At 40.9% G+C, this 19,081-nt stretch overlaps 2 protein-coding genes across 2 annotated transcripts; one reads left to right on the top strand and one right to left on the bottom strand.

Moving 5' to 3' along the window:
- Nucleotides 1-1,103: 1,103 nt before the first annotated feature.
- On the bottom strand, nucleotides 1,104-19,023 carry nol6 (nucleolar protein 6 (RNA-associated)). The gene is made up of 26 exons (XM_007562647.2): nucleotides 18,862-19,023; nucleotides 17,881-18,093; nucleotides 16,958-17,074; nucleotides 16,674-16,853; nucleotides 16,384-16,552; nucleotides 16,092-16,226; nucleotides 15,339-15,502; nucleotides 15,125-15,245; nucleotides 14,968-15,026; nucleotides 14,757-14,858; nucleotides 14,551-14,666; nucleotides 14,020-14,197; nucleotides 13,810-13,932; nucleotides 13,323-13,471; nucleotides 8,901-8,976; nucleotides 8,112-8,252; nucleotides 7,887-8,004; nucleotides 6,902-7,056; nucleotides 6,552-6,715; nucleotides 6,198-6,350; nucleotides 5,995-6,092; nucleotides 5,707-5,831; nucleotides 2,792-2,881; nucleotides 2,472-2,672; nucleotides 1,560-1,661; nucleotides 1,104-1,425 (listed from the first exon to the last, which is right to left on the bottom strand). The coding sequence occupies exons 1-26, from the start codon at nucleotides 18,898-18,900 to the stop codon at nucleotides 1,276-1,278; spliced, it is 3,438 nt and encodes a 1,145-aa protein (XP_007562709.1). The 5' UTR covers nucleotides 18,901-19,023; the 3' UTR covers nucleotides 1,104-1,275.
- On the top strand, nucleotides 8,983-11,617 carry LOC103145266 (zinc finger BED domain-containing protein 1-like). The gene is made up of 2 exons (XM_007562637.1): nucleotides 8,983-10,621; nucleotides 10,706-11,617. The coding sequence occupies exons 1-2, from the start codon at nucleotides 9,158-9,160 to the stop codon at nucleotides 11,252-11,254; spliced, it is 2,013 nt and encodes a 670-aa protein (XP_007562699.1). The 5' UTR covers nucleotides 8,983-9,157; the 3' UTR covers nucleotides 11,255-11,617.
- Nucleotides 19,024-19,081: the final 58 nt, after the last annotated feature.

Here is a 19,081-nt window from a genome sequence, read left to right as displayed (position 1 = left end):
AGTTTCTGTTTGAAACGACGTGTATCAAAAACAATGCTCAACGTAATACATCACCAAACAAACGTAAAAAACAAAACAGAATCCAGTTTGAGTTAGAAAATTACACGCTTCACAGTGAGTTCAACTGACAACTCGGTTGACGAAAGGTCAGCCGGGTTGTTTGCTGCCTTACTGCACGCTCTTTTTAAAGTTAACTGAATCAAAACAATAATATTAATAATAAATTTACAGTCTTTTACAGTCTTTATACATTTGATTTTTGATCTAGAATGATTCCATAGTCTCACAATGAGAAATGCTCCAAATAAGTTGGATAAAGATCAAAACTGGCCACATTTCTCTGGATTGGCTTTTATTATTGCTTGGCATATGAAACAATAACAAAAGCTAAAAATCAAACATGAGATAAGGTCTGAAACCGTCGAGGTTTGTCTCTGAATGTACATTTAACGGGCCTATCGACGTGAAGTTAGTACCATATATATGTAATAAATGATCTACTCAAAGAAATCCACACAAGAATCGATTTATGTGATTAATAAAGTGGAATAACAGAGAACAGATGTTGAACGCTTTAAGCAAAGAATGTGCAAAAATCTCCAGAAGGTGGAAATTGGTCAGTATTATAAAAAAATAAGTAAATAAATAAATAAAAAATCTGTTCCCCACCAGTTTTTGGTAAATAATTACCAAGGAACTGCACAAGAAATGCAGCATGATGGGTAAAAACAATGAGCTCTCTGAAGTTCTTCACAATCACACTGGTGCAAAACATGTGCAGATGCATTTCTAAACTTCCCAGTATTGCGCCGAGCCTCGTCAGGGTCATAATCTGCTCCGATAAATCAAAGGAGTGATCAGAAGAGGCGTTCAAGGTCTACTTGTAAAGAGCATTAGGAATGTAGGTGGAATTAGCACATACAGTTTTCCCCACGTAAACAGTGAGTAATGAAACTGCATTGGTCTGGACACTTCTTGTATAAGACTCCACCCTGGAAAAAAAAGCCTGGATGTCAATGTCAACATCAAGTTCGGAGGACAAATTGTCCTGCATATCACCCTAAAAACACCACACGCCAATGTTTGAAATGGTGACAAGAATCTCATTTAAAGCCAAAAAGGTTGACATAAATTTATTAAAACATGAAACAGCCTTACAAAAAAACAAACATGTAGGCTGTCTTTCCAAGAAACGGAATTACAATGTCGGCTGCTAAGGAGACAAAGTTATTCAAGATATTCAAAAAGAAAGAAAAAAAAAAGTGGCGTTTCAGTCTAAAACATCCATTTCTCAGTTCTTGCTTCCACTGATTTCACCAAGCCCTTTCCCATCACTCGGAAGTCTTCCAGGATTGCCTCCACATTGGGAATGGTTTTCACTTCCTCCCCTGTCACCTCAACGCTGCGGGCCGCCATGTGCGACGTCTGAGAGGAAATGTCAAAACATCAGGCAGTCAGAATGATACAAATTGTAACACAAGGATGACTGCAAAACGCTTTTCCAACAGCTGAAAACAATGTTACTCGTTAATGGCAGATATGGTGGGCAGGGTTCTTACTTTAAAAGGTGCAGGGACAAAAGCCTTAGGTTTCCATAAGACTGAGATCACTGTTCCACCATACGGATCGCAGAAGAAGAGGGCCAGGTCTCCAAACGCCTCCTGTAAAAGCAAAATGGAATAGATGAAGAAATGTGGTCATATTTTTCACAAAATTAAAACACTATATTCAAAAACGTGTTTGTTTTTGGGGTTTTTTTAATACGAGGAAAAGTGTAATGCATGCAGTCTGAGAAGCATTACTGAAAAATCACCCTCGGGTTTCTGGGAACAACTGCAAAAAGTATTCATGCCCACTGAACTTTTCAAATTTGGACAAAATGTAACTAAAAAATAATTCATTAGGATTTTATGAGGAAGAAGACAAAGTATTTAATATTTATGACCTTGATGGAATCTGTTACATTTAATTGCTTTGAATGAACAAAAATTTTTAAGTGTGGTGTGTTTTCGATTGCTCTACTTGGATCCCCTAAGATGTGCTCCAGTGAAACTAAATGCCTTCAGAAGGTACTTAATTAGAGTAAGCCCAGCTGACGTGTGTAATTTAATCTCAATCAATTGTTAAGGGAAAAGGTTGTTCACCACAGGAAAACCTAAAATTTAAAACCGATAATAAGCCATGAAGGAACAGGGTTGATAACGGAAACAGGCAAGAGGCTCATGACGACTCTGTAGGAGTTGCTCAGATCCACCGCTCAGGTGGAAAAGTCTACTGACGGGATAACTTTTAATCAAAAACTCCACAAATACAGCTTCTCTTGAGGAGAAAGAGGAAGAAAGTCATCATGTTTCTACAAAAAGCACCTTTTACTTGAACTGTTTTGTTTTGATCAATCCCGTAATATTTCTGGGTTTTCCCATCAAAGTCAAAAGGGAAAAAATATGTCTGCAGGGCAGTTTAGGACTCACTCTGAGCTCTGTCAGGTAGAGAGACACAGGGTTGTAGTCGACGACAGGGAACGCTCCTCCAGCCTGATCCGCACCGTTACTCATCACTCCCCTGCTGAATGTGACAGCTGGAGGGTCCACAGCATGTCTGAGCAGAGGAACATGCTTCGGGTTCAGGTAAATTAGGACATCATAGGCATCAAGTGGAGGACGCATTATAACCTAAAGCGCAAGGGAGAACAAACAAAAAGCATTAAGGGGGTGTGTGTCTCTAGTCAGAACTCATCCATTTTAATAACCGTCTACGAGGAGTGTGCTTGTGATTGAATCCAGGCACCCACCCTGACATCTTGCATCTGGCTGCCGTCCATTAGCTGATGTTCCAGAACTTTTAGGCTTTCGGCAGCCACTGTCATCACACGCTGAAGCATCTGAAGTTGCATGAAACAAAGACGTTCTAGACTGAAAAGAGGTTCTACTGAAATACATCTTTTATCAGTTTCCATAAGAGTTGATTAGCACTCAAATTGACAACTACAAAAAAACTCACACAGAATGATAAAGATAATTGGATGCTAAAAAGCAACACAAGCAAAAAAAAAAAAAAAGATCACATTCTACTTTACTGCTGTTTTAGACTGTGTGACTTAAGAAATGAAAAATGTCCCTTTAATCAAACATATGTATACATTTTGAAAAGAAAATAATTTAAGAATAATTCTCCCTCAAAAATATCATTTTTTAAAACACTACAAAGCAAGATTAAAAATCAATCAGCTTTGAAGATAGAAATTCTGCCTAAGTGAATATTTTAGGTTCTGATATCTATGCTATGTTTAAAACTAATGAGCCATTTAAACATTTCTTGATTACTGAATAATTCGTTAATGAGCTCCCTCTAGTGGTGTTTTAGAAAAACTGCAGAAACATCTGGGTATCAAAGAGTTTTGCTAGTTTTAAATTAAGTCACATGGGCAAGTGTGAATCAGTTTGGGAGTAAACAGGCTACTCAGTCTGTTTTTTTTCTTTCCCCGTGCCCCCTGGAAATCTGCAACAGCATGGCTTTTAATAAATAGGCTTAGAATCTCACTTTTTTGTTTAAAAGCTGCCTCACTTTTGAGAAACTCTGTAGCATATATGTTCTCTATTACTAACAAAGACGTAAACCTGCAGTCACAGGCCTGGACCAGCACTTTAAGCGTGCCTGTTGCAGCATATCCTATCCACATTTGTGACCTTAAGGTATAGAAATGTTTCTATAAACATCGTTTCTATCACAAAAATGGAGTTCAATATCAAAATTCAAACTGAAATACTTCTTCTACGGGGATGAACGATTGTGATGTGCTCAACTTCCTTGAGTGTTTGTCTAAAACAAAACTCCATTTCATATCTTTTGTATCAGAGAGTTGTAAATATTGTACATCAATACATTGGAACATCATTAAAAACAACTTTCAGAAAATCAATTTAAAAAGTGAAACTAAACTATAAGGCCCGAACAGCTGCAATAGAAATTTCATTGTGTCAATGTTGTGTGCACAGTGTCCCCTCAGGAACTGGTTGGGGCTTGTATTCCAGATCTGGCATGCAGGTGATCAGCCTGTCCAGATCTGCTGAGGTGGAATGGAAGCATTCAGCTTGTTTGTATCGTTTGGTTTGATGAATCATCTTCTTCCTGAGAGTCCTGCTTAGTGTCCAAGAAGACATTAAGCTCAATCCTGGTACTTTTGTCAATGTGGACATGTGCCAAGTCTACATAAGCATTTACATAAAGCTTTTCAGCAGAAGTAAGCATGAAGTGCCACGACTTTGGACTTGGATCAGATAGGATGGCTTCCTACAGAATGTCCTGGATTCGCCTGTGTGAGGGGATTCTTAAAGCACAGACTCCAATGGAGTTTCTTTAGCAATCCTCTCAAGGATTGCTTCTATCACACTTTTCCTCTCCTCTCAACATTCCATTAAAATGCTTGGATAAAGCACTATGCAGGGTGGCAATGTGGGTTGTCTTACAACATTTGAATACCGACCTAGAATCTTCTTTGGCGCTGACCTTTGGTGTGTCTTATCCTGCCTGAGGGAGGTATCCATGACCATTTAATGAACTACTGTCAAATCAACACATTTCACTCCAAGTACATGTGTCGCCAGATTTCAGTATGAAAAAATGTCTGTTTAATATGTTTTACGTAATATTCATATTTTCAGAGAGAATTAATGATTGATTTTCAATAGTTATCAAACATAAGACAATGAATAGAAATAATCATTTCAAATATGTAATAAACATGTAAATAAAACTGCAGTACCAGGGAAACAGCTAGGCAGTCTATCTAAAATTATCATTGTCAGACCACACTAAAAGGATATTCCGCAAACCTCTTTGTAAGACTAGATGAGGATACCGTGCCATTTCCTCACGATGACATCACTGTAAACACGTCACAGCTCTAAGATCCTGCTCTTTTTGCAGGCGGTATAAAAGAGAAGCTCGCTTATTAAGACTGCATTTGTTGGAGAGCAACAGGAAACCTATCTGGGTCACTATGGGAGGCTGCTGGGCGCTTTTCTTTTATGTGCAACTTTGTGCCACTGGACTCTTCGCTCAGACTCAAGGACAGGAGTACAAAACGAAATATTTAACTTACTTCACTACGACAGAGGATGGCAACGAAAGGCAGCTGGTGAGCTACAAGTTTTGCTTTCGCCTTTATTTGATGCTCGTTACTTTGGCATAGGTTCATGCTATTACGAAGAGGGGAGTAATCTTACAGCTTAAATGATTAAATTCTGGTTTTGCAGATCAATGACTTACATCAGGTTTTGGAAAGACTTCAACACAATCAATTCCCAGCTCTAAGAAAAAAACACAGCTATCTGCCAGCGGTAAGAAATGCAACAACTCAGTCTGATTAAAAAGCATTTACTAATGATTCATTTTTTCCCTTGAGGATCAATAAAGTATATTCTATTCTAACTTGTGTTGCGTTACAGTGTGATCCAGGAGAACAGTGCGCTTTAAGAAAAGGATCCAGGATTGGAAAACTATGTGACTGCTCACTTCCCAGGACGTGCAACTCCTTTCTCCACCGCTGTTTATAATTCTCAGCATATTTTAAAAAGTCTAATGAAAAAGTTGTCCACTGTAAAAAATGTGAAAAATAACTAAAATATACACATGCATTTTAAGTATCCAGCCTGGCCTGACTCATTTCTTCTCATAAAACCTGTTAAATGTTGTGTTTTTGCTGACCTGCACGCTGGGTGCCCGTCTGGTCCACAAAGACGTCTTTTTGTCTTTAGGCGTTGCTATAAACATGACGGGCAGAGACTCTCTGGAGGCCATGAAGTCATTCTTGATCTCTGTGTACTCTGCGGCTGCACGTGACAGAGAGGCCAACAACAATTCAACTTGACATAGAAACATCGGCTCATATAGGGAGGATGTGAAAGCATGCCGGGAGTGTAAACAGAAAGAGGTCGGCCGGGGGTTTGTTTTGCGGTTGAGAAACGGGGGGTGTGTGTGTGAGGGAGAACCTGCCTGTGAGCTGCTTGTTGAGGTTGACTACCAGCGGGTTGTTCCTCCAGTCAAAGGCGGAGAGCAAACGAAGGAATCGGAGGAAACCCGCCTGCGGAGAGCTGCGGAAGAGGGAGAAATTCATTCACATGACCTACTGAACAAAGCAGGCCAACTGCTGGGAGACAGAGTTAGACCAATGATTAAAAAGTAGTACTAGCGTTTACCCTGGAGGAGTAAAGGGGGCAGGCTGCAGGAAAAGCGATGCCACCAGCAGATCCGCCGTGTCCTCTGTGATGTCTTCGCTGAAGAGCTGAGCCGCGAGCCAGCGCTTAGCCAGGCGACACACGGCTCCAAAACACGGCTGCTGCTGCTGGAGACTTCAAACAACGACAACGACAAAAGAGATGAAAAGCAGATACACGTGAGCAGCAGGTAGGACAACAGTGAAGAAACTGGAAGGAGAAATGACCTGCAACTACCACATAACCAATTCAAGAGACATTTAAAAAATAATAATTAAAAAAGACACATGAAAGATCTCTAAACTCAAGTTTCTAATGCAAACTCGACAAACGTACCCATGCAACGTGCTTGTAAGGAGGGGTTTGTGAACAGTGGTCATCTCCAGAACCTGAGCCTCCTCATTGTCCCTGACAACCAGCAGGCCTTCAGCATTCACACTCTCCCTCAGCACCTGAGGCTCGCGGTGGTACGCCACCTGGATCCGGAACACCAAACCATCCTGGAAGCAAAAAGAAGATTAAAAAATGCTTAAAAACAAAATTATGCCACTTATTAAACAACACAACAGACAAATTATGATATTCAGCCAGCAATTTTGATCAGATATAATAATTTTGGAAGCAAACTCTACATAACTCCAAATAGCAAAACTTCAATAGAACTTTAAAATGGCAGCAGTATATACCTTCCACACATCTACGTGAGTGGGACAGGGCGAGCAGGTATAGTCGTGGTGCTTCTTAAGCATCTCTGCCAGGCTGATGTGGAAAGCAGCTCGAATGTGGCGGATTGCAGTTCGGTCAAGAGGCCATTTGCCACTCCCCTCCATGTGACAAATAACTGTAAGAACAAAAAAAAAACAGTAAGAAAGCGAGGAGTATTTAAGTGTATACGTCCCTTACGTTTTTTTTTTTTTACATTCTGCCACATTACAACCCCAAACACTGGTGTGTTTTACTTGAGTTTTATGAATTCAACACAAAATAGCACATAGGAAAACAATGCTGGGTTACAAATACGTTCTTATAATGAAAAATCAAAACAGTGTAGTGTATTAATGCTCAGTTCTCCTGAGTTAATACATTGTAAAACCACCCTTGATTGCAATTACAACTTCTAGACATTTGGGGTCGCTGTGCAGTGTCTGCTACTCCAGAGTCATCATGGCCCTCTTGGTTGGTTCTCTGATAAATGTGCTCATTTATTCTGAGATTAAAAATTGCACACAAGTAGACTATCTACCCATTATATAGTCTAATGTAACCCATTACCCATTTGAAGGTAATGGGTTACACCACCTTTCATATGGGCGTAACAGATGAGGACCTGGGTACAAAGATAAGCTACAATATTAGACTCTTATTACAGGAAAAAATTAGTGTGAAAACCAGTAAAATCCTTTCCTTCCACTTCACACACAAATTATATCTTTTGCTGACCTATCCCATTAAAATACATTAAAGAGAAAAAGTTGGGGACATGTACAGTTAAAGGAACTGCATTTTGGGAAGAATTTTAACTAAGGTAAAACTCATGTTTGATTAGAAGAAATCAAGTTATGCCTATGTTTGAAAAAGAGTCATAACTAACAAGTAAGGCCAAGGTTAAATTAAACAACCATCTGACAACAGAAAACTTCTTCATCAACTGCTGGATGTCGCTGCACCAACCTGTTATGGGGGTGAGATAATGTGGGCAAGGTTTGCCTTCCTTTGGGACCAAGAACCTACAAGTCTTTTCTCGCTCAAAGAAGGAATAATCCAGCCTCACTGGCTCTGGAGGAAAGACCTGGAAAGCAAAGCTCAAGAGTTAGAACTACAGAAGAAGCAAAGTTCACCTAAACATAAAAAAAAAAAGTAGTAGAGATGTTTGCTATTATAGATGACAAGTATTACCTGTGTGTATCTAAGGGCAGGGTGGGCTCCTTGGACTGCAGTAATAGAAAGTGGCAGACCTTCCAGTTTCCACAATTTCCTGCTCAGGTCATCGTACGACTGCACAACAAGTAAACTTTCCTCTTCCCCAGTACTAGGCACCTAAAAAGCACAACAAGGAGCAGACTTTAAAAAATCTGATCTGAATAAATCTAATAAAGCAAACACTGGAAATTGTTCTAAAAAGCAGATACAAGCACAAGTATTCTGTTACATATGTTTTATCTTTCTTTAGGACTTTCTTGAACTAAGATATATACTGGATTTTCAGCTGGACGAATCTAAACACAAATAGCCAACAAAAAGGTTTTATTTTTTTGGCTTATTCACACAAATATTTTATTGTGAATAACATACAGAAAGAAAATTCAATTGAACTAACATGCATTGGCAGCAAGTGCTACATAACGAAAGCAATATCATTGGTCAGTAGGAAGTTCTTACACTAAGAACAACAAAAAATTAACCTTAAAACAAAAATAATTAAAACATTACCAATATTGTCAATCATTTAAAACAAAAAGCATCAATTCGTCATAGTGCTGCAAAAATAATAGGACAGTATTATTTGTAATCGTTATTTAATGCCATCTGTAACATTCAGATCCATTTTGATAAACATATCCGCATAGTACTGTGAAATGTGCGCTATAAATAAATTTCACTTAAATAAAAAAAAAACAAACTCGAGTTAAGCTAAGGCTTTGCAGCTTTTGTAATGAAAAAAATGGTTCAATCTCAAATATTTACCTCATTTCCTGTTGTGATGACGTCATCTACCATGGTCCCGACAAAACGCACACAGGACTCTGGGATACCTGCGTGTCTGATAGAAAAACAAAAAAGGCTTTGTTGTTCATTTTTAAAATACAACCCGTAAACAGAAGATTTGCTAAAAAAAAAAGAAGCCTTTGGTCGTTTAACTCCTTTGTTTGCCAGAGCCGTCTAAAGCAGCAAGAGGGGGCGTCACCACGGCGAGTTTGGCTTTTAAATTCTGATTTAAAAGGATGAAGCGCACGGTGAGGAGACGGAGCTCCGCGTGGAGCTACTTTGAACAAGTGGGCGCGAACTTCGTCCGCTGCAAGAAATGTGACGCCGAACTCAAGTATTGCGGCGGAGCCACCAGCACCATGATATCCCACATGGCCGCGAAGCACCACGTGTCCATTCCGTTGCGGTCCGCAGCCAGGGGCTCTTGGAGCGAGACGCCGCCGAGCTGGAGGGCTCCGGACACCGAGGAGGAGAGCGCATTCAACCCGGAGCGGGAGCCCTCGGAGAGGAGGAGAAACAAGCGGAGCTCCGTGTGGGACGTCTTCGTCAAAGTGGACGAGGAGGTCCACTGCAAACTATGCGACACTAAGCTGAAATACATGAGCAGCACCACCAGCATGATGTACCACATTAAAAACAAGCACACGGAGAACCCGCAGAACAACAGCGTGGCCATGCCCACGCAGGCACAGGTAACTAAACTCGTCACTAACATGATAGAGAAGGACATGTTTCCCATCAGCGTGGTGGACGGGGATGGCTTCAGGGAGCTGCTGGCGGATATTGTGCATAGCTATAACGTGCCCTCTGCTGATGAGATCACGCGCAGTATTGAATGCCATTATCAAGAGAAGGCAGCAGACCTCAGGATGCAGCTGGCTACAGTGGAGAAAGTGGCTCTCACTGCTGATTTTTGGACAGCCATGCCATCTCAGAAGTACATGACAGTGTCCTGTTCATTCATAACAGAGGACTGGCAGGGAAAGTCAGCTGTGCTCCACACACACAAGCTGCCCTCAGGAGGCCAGCTCACCGCAGAGTGTGTCGCAGAGAAGCTGTTCAGTACAACACAGGCCTGGATGATTGCAGGAAAAGTTCCTGCGTGTGTGCATAACGACAAAGAAAACATCCAGTTAACCCAGGGCGTTGCCCAGGTGACCTGGAATTACGTCTCTTGCTTCGCCACAACGCTGCAGCTCGCCGTCTCCGATGGCCTGAGCGAGGACGTTCTCCAGATCATCTCCGCCGCAGGGAGACTGGTCCGGCACTTCAGCCACAGCTCGCCGGCGGCCCAAGCCCTGAAGGAGAAGCAAGCGCAGATGTGCCTACCGCAGCACAAGCTCATTAGGTCCAACAGAGCCAGGTGGGACACGGTCTGCGACATGTTCCAGTGCTTGCTGGAGCAACGGTGGGCGATTAAAGCCGTCCTCTCAGACCGCACAGTCACCAGCAAGCACGAGGCCCAGACCCTGGAGATTGGAGACGACTGCTGGCAAGTAATAGAGAACTTCACGCCTGTCCTGGCGACTCTGAAATGGGCCACGACGGTCATATCTGCCGAGACGGAGGTGTCCATTTCAAACATCTACCCGATAACGTTCAGCCTCGTCCAGACGCATCTGGTTCCAAAAGAAAACGACGTTGAACAAGTCTCGAGTTTCAAACTCGCAGTGCAGAAATCTCTAAGAGATCACATGGAGGTAGTCTGTCTTTAAAGCTCAATTTTTACCTTAAAGTACAAAAATCCTTTGCACAGTTATTAAAGTGATTTTTACTATTTGCAGGTGGACTCCAGTGATTTGGCTTCCAACCCGGCTCTGATCGCCTCCATGCTGGATCCTCGCCACAAGCACCTCAATTTCCTGATGCCAGCAGGGAGGCTGGCTGCCAAGGTGAAGCTGCATGAGCTCGTCTCGAAGCTGGATGCCAGCGCAGCTAGCCCCAAAGACGAACAACTGGAGACTGAGGTGACACCTGACCTCAGCCAGACGGCCACAGCCAGAAAACCACCAAGCAACACCAAAAACACCATGATGTTGCTTCTCGGAGACAACTACAGCTCGTCTTATGCCACGGACTCTGAAGCTCAGGTAGATTACTACCTGAGAGACATCGCTCCCTCGCTTGACATAAACCCCCTCGACTGGTGGAGGCTGAATGGACCGAGGTTCCCAAAACTGGCTAGTCTGGCGAGAGAGTACCTGTGCATACCGGGCGTGTCGCTGCCGTCTTTGTTAACGGATGCGGGGCAGAGCTTTGCGGTGATGCGAACAAGGCTTAACCCAGAGCATGTAAACATGATGGTCTTTCTCAACAGAAATGCATCAATATAGCAAGGCAGGGATACACTGAATGGCTGTTGCACAATTTAGAAGCAAAAAGCAGAGATGTAATGAAAGTATTAAGTTAGTTGCTGCATGCAAACTATGACAATTCATTGTTTAAAGTTGCAATTTTTATGAAAATGCTACATACGAGATCATAGTCTGGGTTTAGAATTTTGTTCTCCAACAATCAAAAACGGGCTGCACTGTTTTCTTGCAGCAGTGGATTAATGGTGTAAGAAAATAGATGGATGGTCAAAAATAATTGTTTCCTTATCTATTGAATAAATTCATGTTCAGAAGATACGTTTTGGCTGCTGAAAACTCAATGTGATTGTGTTTAAAAATAAAGTGCAAGAACTTTATTTTAAAGTTCAAAGTCTGCAGCTGAATCTGTTTCAACAAGACAAGACATGAGTATAGTTAATAAAGCGGCACCATTATTTTTAAAGAGAGGCAAATTAAAATCTCAACTTTTTTTTATAAAAGTCACTGCAAGGTGAAAACATGTTAAATTCATTGGTTTGACTCCAATGTTGCATTTCAAGTATTTCCACATGAACATTTCTCTGGTTTCTACCTGTCTGAAGTCATTGGATGAAGCTAAAAATTAACTGGGTGGAATTTTGTTTTTCCGCAGTAAAAAAAAGAATCGGCTGGTTAAACGATGACAAGATGAACAACATATGAAGTCAGCTGCCTAGTAATTCTGCAGTCCTATTTTTGTTTTACCTTCAACTTAAGCAGTTTATTTTCACTAACATTACAGGAACTGGAATCTGTGACTGAACATGAATGATCTGATCAAAGAGCCAATTTTATTTTTTGTGAGGTTTTGTGAAGCTACCAGAAATGATTCCGTTACCTGCAGAAGATTTACGACATGTCACAGTGAGGTTGTAGACAAGTTGATTCTCAGAGTTGTGGAAAACCGATGGCTAACAAATAAAAGAATTATATAATTTGCATATAATCCAATATTAGCCAAGATTAACCATTTACCATCTTTAAAAGAAACCGTCCTTAAGTTTGCCATTTTATTTGCGTCCATCTACTGCAAAAAAAAAACCTTTAAAAAAGAAAACCTCTTGAGTTTGCATCAAGCTGTCAAAAGCATTGAAACAGTCCTGTGCTTTTACAGGTAGCAGTCAGATAGAAATGAGGGCCTAAAGTGATGCAATGTCATTTAACACGGACGTCGTTTTGTTAAGAAAACAGGAACAATCTTAAATGTTGTCCTCCACTGGAAATGTAGATTATCGTCATCCATTAATGTAGTTCTGTATGTCATGTCTATGCACATTTTCAGGTTGAGTTTATAATAATAAAAATGGGGGAGCCTGTTGGCCTAGCTGTGGAACTTCTACCATTCTGGGGACTTTACTTTTTGAAAGAAAACTCACTGTGATGTAGAACCTTTCAATCGAAAGAAAACTGAATCTGGTTACAAAGTGGATAAGACTGCAGACTATAAATTGGAATAAAAACCACAGGAAAAAACAAATACATTGTCTATTTCTAGAATTGTAACGTGGTTAAGCTGAAAGTTATTCCTACACCTGGCAGATTCAGATTTAAATTCTTTCACAACTTCTTGGCTCCTTTCAGAGCCAAGACATACGTATTTTGTGACACAGCGTGTATGTCTCAAAAGGCTGGAAAAATATGTGAAAATTTTAATTAAAAATATATACCATTCTCAATTAATGAAAAAAAACAACAACTTTATTGGCAATATAATGATCAAATCCTTCCTATAGTTGCTGACCAGCTTTATGCATGTTCCCACTGGGATTTTTGTTAACACTGATCATCAGCTCCTAGTCTTTGAGGTTGGAAGACCTCCTTGCCATCACCCTAATCTTTTAATTCCCTCCACAGTTTCAGGACTCTGGCTAGGCTACTCCAAAATATTAAATATTCCTTCCAGCCATAAGAAACGTAGTAAAATAAATATAAATCTGCTAGAAGTATGAATTACTTTGGCCTTATTAACAGGAAGAAATTTGTGAACCAAACTAAACAGCCGCATTTCTATTAGTGATTACCATCAACCCTGTTAAAGTTTAATACATACAGCTGCAGTAAGTGTGTGACGATCTGTTTGGGGACCAGCCTCCTTTGGGACGCGCTCTTTCCGTCCCACAGCACCGCCTCGGTGATGGCGCCATCCTGGAAGCGACGCAGCTCGGAGCGAGAGCCCCACAGCTGACGGAACTCAGCCGCCTGGCGGAGAGACGGCACACCGGTTTCTTCTTTTTAAAGTTGAAACATCGGGTTTCATTTCGAAAGAAAGGGAACTAACTAAACACACCTAAAGAATTTACACAAATTCCTCTTTAAGAAAAGTTTTAGTGTTGATGTGAAATAATGAAGAATAATGTTTATTGTAAGGTTTTTATGCAATCTGAAATCTTAATCATTTGAAATTCAAAATTTTATTACTATAACATATATTTTTTTTTACATACAAGTGTTGCAACATCTGAACTCTCCTTAATGGTGACAAAATGACCATAACTCTTTAGCCTCAGTGAGGAATAAATGATTACTTCCATAACTACCTGGGGGCTGTCTGCAGGTGGGCCTTTTTCCAGGACAGAAGCTGCTAGCTCTGGGTTCAAGAGCAAACCAAAGGAAAGGGGAGGCTGAGCCTTGTACTTTGGGGCTTCGCTCTCCACAGACCACTTTAAGAAAAGAGAGAGAAAAAAAAGATATATAAGCTCATATGTTAGCCTATATTTTACTCGACTAGGCTTAGAGAATTGCCCAACCTCTGGGTCAGGAGGCAGGGAGTGGGTGAGGAGGTGAATCCTTTGGCCGAGTCCTTGTTGGAGCAGCGCCAGAAGAAACGGCAGCACAGTCTGGATGTAATTCCCACTGTGGTCCATTGACTCACTGAGCAGGTTCTGTTTCTTACAGGTAACCTGGAGCTTCACCAAGTCACATAACCTGAGTGGGGGTTTAATGGAACAGTTCTTTTCTTAGGTTGAGTTAAAAAAAAAATATCCTGAAGTGAATAACTGAAGTGAGTAATCAAGCTACTAATGTACTTTTTATCCAAAATGCAAGACAACACAAAAAAAATGTAAAATTGTGGCACATATTTGTATTCAGACCCTTCACTCACAATATTTAGGTGGTGAACTCTGAATTCATTCATATTTTCAATTAATTCATTCATTTTAACCCAGCTGAATTAATGGTAGTCGTGGTTGTATTGTAACAAAATAGGGGAGGAAAAAAAAAAAAGCCACTTTTGCTGGGCACTGTAGATGGATTGTGTTGGAAGAGCTCAAACGTACTGGAAGACGCAGTCGCTCGTCCTGATCATTGGTTTCGGAGTCATGAGGAGGCAGTGGAAGCCGTCCACCGTTGGGTCGTCCCAGAACTGCATCGAAACCGACGCCTCGTGCTGCAGCTGGACACCAAAAACGTCAAGCCAGGTCACTTAACATCACTGGGCACAAACGCTGTAACTTGACCAGCTTTTGGTATTAGAAGTACTTGCCTGTTTATAGGTGGAAGCGGTCATGTCTGCACACATGTTAAGATGTCCTGACGGGTCAACAAACACAACCTGGAAAGCGTTGTGGAACTCGGCAAGAGACGGCTGCAGGAGAAAAAAAAAAAAAAGACAAAGAAGAAACGAAAAATATTAGATTTTGAAAAGTAAAAGTCTGGACAAGTGAAGTGTTTCACATTTGAGTTAGTTCTCTCACAGCTGTGGAGTCGGGATCCTTGGCCAGGCTTATCCCGCTCACAGTCAGGTCCGTGGAGGCTAAAAGGTGAAGAAGAATTGAGGATTCCCGACAATCACACAGTGGAATTTAAGTCTCAGAAACCAAAATGGCAGATCTAGGCTGCTACTAACTTTACCTAGGAAATTCAAGCTGTTTCGAAGCAGCTGATAGGCCGTCATGGTGTTACTGATCCGGTGATTCATCAACAGGTAGGCCAAGAGCATGGAGGCAAGGAATCCATTGAAGCAACCAGCACCCTAAGAAGACATTTTGACAAAAATGCAGCTGTCATATCTTGAACAGATAAGCAATATGAAAAGCGTGTAAACCACGTAGTGCAAGCTGCCGACCTGGTCCAGCTCTCTTTGATGAAGCCAGACTTTCAGCAACGCTACCCCATCAGAAAAAGCCGAGCACTGGGAGCCGATGGCAGACAGAAACTGGAGGTGAGCCCTCGGCAATAAATCTCCCAAAATAGAGCCGTTGTAGTGTGGAGTCGGAGGTTCGCTGTTCTCTGAAACACAAGTAAATGAGAAACATCTGATAATCAGAAAAATCTTAACGAAGTTGAGGAAAACTACCTGCTCACCGTCGGAGTCAAATTTCTGGCAAAATACAGATTTTTGACCATTCACATGAAAATGGTAGAGTTCATTCCAGAAGCTTCATGTAAATCTGCATTATCAGTTCCAAAATGAGTTTTAACACATGCTTTGGATCTTTGTCCTGTTGGAGAAGCCAACTTTGTCAAAGTTTCAATCATCTGACCCAAAACGTCACCTTTGGACAAAAACAATATGGAGATTTTTGGCCACAACAGCAGTGAAAGCATGGCGAGTGGTACATGCTGCCAGTGGTATTAGTGCGGATTTGACCAGAAAAGTATCAATCTGACCCTCATAGAAAATATTCTGCAATAAAATCAAACTTGTATAGCCATTTTAGGTTAAAATGCCCTGAAATTGTATTATTGTCACACCTGACACAAAAATGGATGGACAGATCAGAACCTATTAGTCAAATTACTGATAATCAGGGGGGAAAGGTTGTGGTTATTAGATGGGAAATAATTGAATTTAAATTGAAATAAATGGCATCTCTACCATCGTTGGAAGCCTGCAGTCCAGTATACCACTCTGTCCTGATGTTATTCCTCTGGGGGTGGAAACGACTGGGCTTGAAGAACCCAGGAGGCGGGCAGACATGAACACAGACGGTGAAGCTCGAAGAGTCTTTGCCTGAAACCCCCCCCCCCCCCAAAAAAACAAACAAAACAAAAGCAAAAGGTCACCAAAACACATCTGATCTCAGATAGTATATTCAACACAATATAAGCAACATCGTTAAAATCTTGAAGAATTTCATATGGTAGGCTGTTCATTTCAAATTATTTACCAGGGGGACTCAGCAGCAGGACCGGTTTGAGTCTGTTCCCATGGAGACAGGAATAACGCAACTCCCCGACGTCAGACGAGGATTTCAGGTGTTGGGCAAGTCCTGCAAGATAGAGGGCCCTTTTCCTGGGATACCTCTGGTTTAAGAAATCTTTTGGGTGCAAAACATCCTAACAGGAAAGAACAAAATGAACTATTGTCAATAAATCAAGATTTATTTATTTATTTTTTTAACAACTATAATCAAGTCAAGGCTCAAACAAACATTGAGGCTTTAAAGGGATGGCTTACAGCTGGGATTGTAGCAGCGAGGTCCACCTTGATGTGTGGCTTAACGCAGGTGCCCAGGGGGTAGCTCCCGATCAGATCAACAGAAGCCGGAGGGGCCATGTGAAACTTTCCCTTTGTGGCTTTGGGCACCAGGAGAAAAGGAACCTTGACTGCACCAGACAGCCACGACAAATCGCTTACCTGAGCACAGAGTGAGAGATTGAGTGACAAGCCTAAGTCGTGCAACAGAGATAATACTCTGTGTCTCACTGTGAAGCCTGTTCACTTCTCGCAACAATACACACCTCAACCTTTGGCGACACCGGCACAGTCTCGAGCAGCTCGGTGACGGTCTTAACGAAAGAGTCGATTTGCTGTTTCCTCCGTTCACTCAGGGAAACCTCCTTCAGCAGCTCCTCCATCTGTTATTAATGAAAGGTGTAAGATAGTGTTTATTTATAAAACAAAAAAATCTTTCATGCATTCAAACAGTGAAAAGTGCTACACAAAATAGGCACCGACATAGTCATTCAAATGGAATGTACACCTTTGCAAAAAGAACTTGGAATTAGTTCAAATTGTTCAAAACTGCAATAAACATACTGAAATATTTAAATAGATATAAAAATGCATAATTAAAGCAAAAATAGAAGTAAAATAACAGGAATATCATAAGTTGATGTTGTTTAATATGTAGACCTTAAAAATGACATAAATGACTAAAACTTTTTTCTTAAAAGTATACGTTAAACTGTAATCGCATCAAATGCTGCTTTTCCACATATAATTACATCAGCTCGCATGTGTTCACATAATTAAGCGATATAAAATAACACATAATTTAAAAAGTCATTACATTGCAATAACTTCAGTAACATTAATTATTAAAACGTCATTCCTCTGTGATCTAAATCCCTACTTAGACTGGGATCAACAAGCAGAATCAGCATTCTGAAGCAAACATAATTTGTAACCTGGAGCAAAATGGAAAAAACAAAAAACAAAACACACAGCACATGAGCAGTGAATTAGAAAGTGGAGTGCGGGTGAGATTCAAAAGCTACCCAGTTGACTGGTAGGATGAAGACAGACTTGACTGGTCGCCAGTCAGCTTAAGACATTTTAATAAGGTTTATGAAGAGCCTGACTCAATCAAAACAGAAATACAAAAACAATCTGATCTTCCAGGCTGATTCAGAGTGAGAGAAACAGGACAGAAGCCTCTCACCTGCATCTTCAGAAGGCTGCAGTGGAACAGGCTTTCGGCTTCTTTTAGGTGATTTAGCTCCTCGGCTGTTGGCGGTCTGTACAAATCATTCCGGGACAGTTTCACCGGATGGTAGACCACCTCCTCCTCTTCACCGGATTTCACCCGTTTGGGTTTGTTCGGAGCACCGAGCTGCTCTTCTCCATCACCAAGAGAGAAATCAGACGGAGGCATCTGGAGAACAAACGACAATGGATCAACTTCAACGTGATGCAACATATTTTGACACAGACGCATCTCAATAAATTAGAGTACCATGAAAATGTTTTACTCCAGTAAAACTTTGATGTCTCCCACACACAAATATATATATAATATACAATTGAAAGAAACTTTTTCATATATAAATTTTGTATTATCTGTATTATGGCCAGGGAAGACCACTGACTTGAAAGTTGTCCAGCAAACGGCCATTCACATCTTTATTAAGGAGGTAACCCATAAAACGCAATAGCTAAAGAAGCTATTTATTCAGAGAGATTCAAAGTATAATAATGGGGAGTTGAGTGGAAAGAAAAACTGTGGTCTAAAAAGGTGTCCAATTAACAAGGACAGTTGGAGCCTTTAGAGCAACTTGCTGAGACACTAAATTCTGTATTATACTTGTCTTTACTGTAAGCCCTAATTATACACGTTAACAGAACTAAAGGCTCAGTCTGTGTGTATTCAATCTGTATACAATCTATATTCATTGTGAGTTTTACACACTGAAACAACGTAACTTTCCAGAATATTCCAATTAAAACGAGGTACTAGCATTGATATCTAGCATTTAAAAACTACTCCAGTAAAAAAGTAAAGGTTTGCACTGGACAAAAAACGTGGATCAAATTATATGCTACAAGTTATCGCAGGAAAAACCAAGCTCTCAGCAACAGCACAACACTGACAATATGCTCTCGTACTATTAAATTGAATATCTCTGAATCAGACAACTCTTACCTCTCCAGGCTCTTCTGTTACTGTCTGCTTCTTTTTCATGTTGTAAAATGTTTTTCGCAGGAATGATGTAAACACGTCTTTAAGAAATACGGCTTAACACAGCTTCCTCTTCATCATGGTCTCACATGTGCCAAGAGAGCGTCTAACATGCTATATGTGAAAATAGTTCTCTGATTGGTTCAGAGAGAAGGTGGGAAGTGGCGATTGGCTGTTTCCTATC

Source organism: Poecilia formosa, unplaced genomic scaffold, assembly GCF_000485575.1.
Source record: "Poecilia formosa unplaced genomic scaffold, Poecilia_formosa-5.1.2 Scaffold5, whole genome shotgun sequence".
In the NCBI taxonomy this organism is placed as follows: Eukaryota; Metazoa; Chordata; class Actinopteri; order Cyprinodontiformes; family Poeciliidae; genus Poecilia; species Poecilia formosa.
This window is presented reverse-complemented; position numbering and strand designations above follow the sequence as displayed.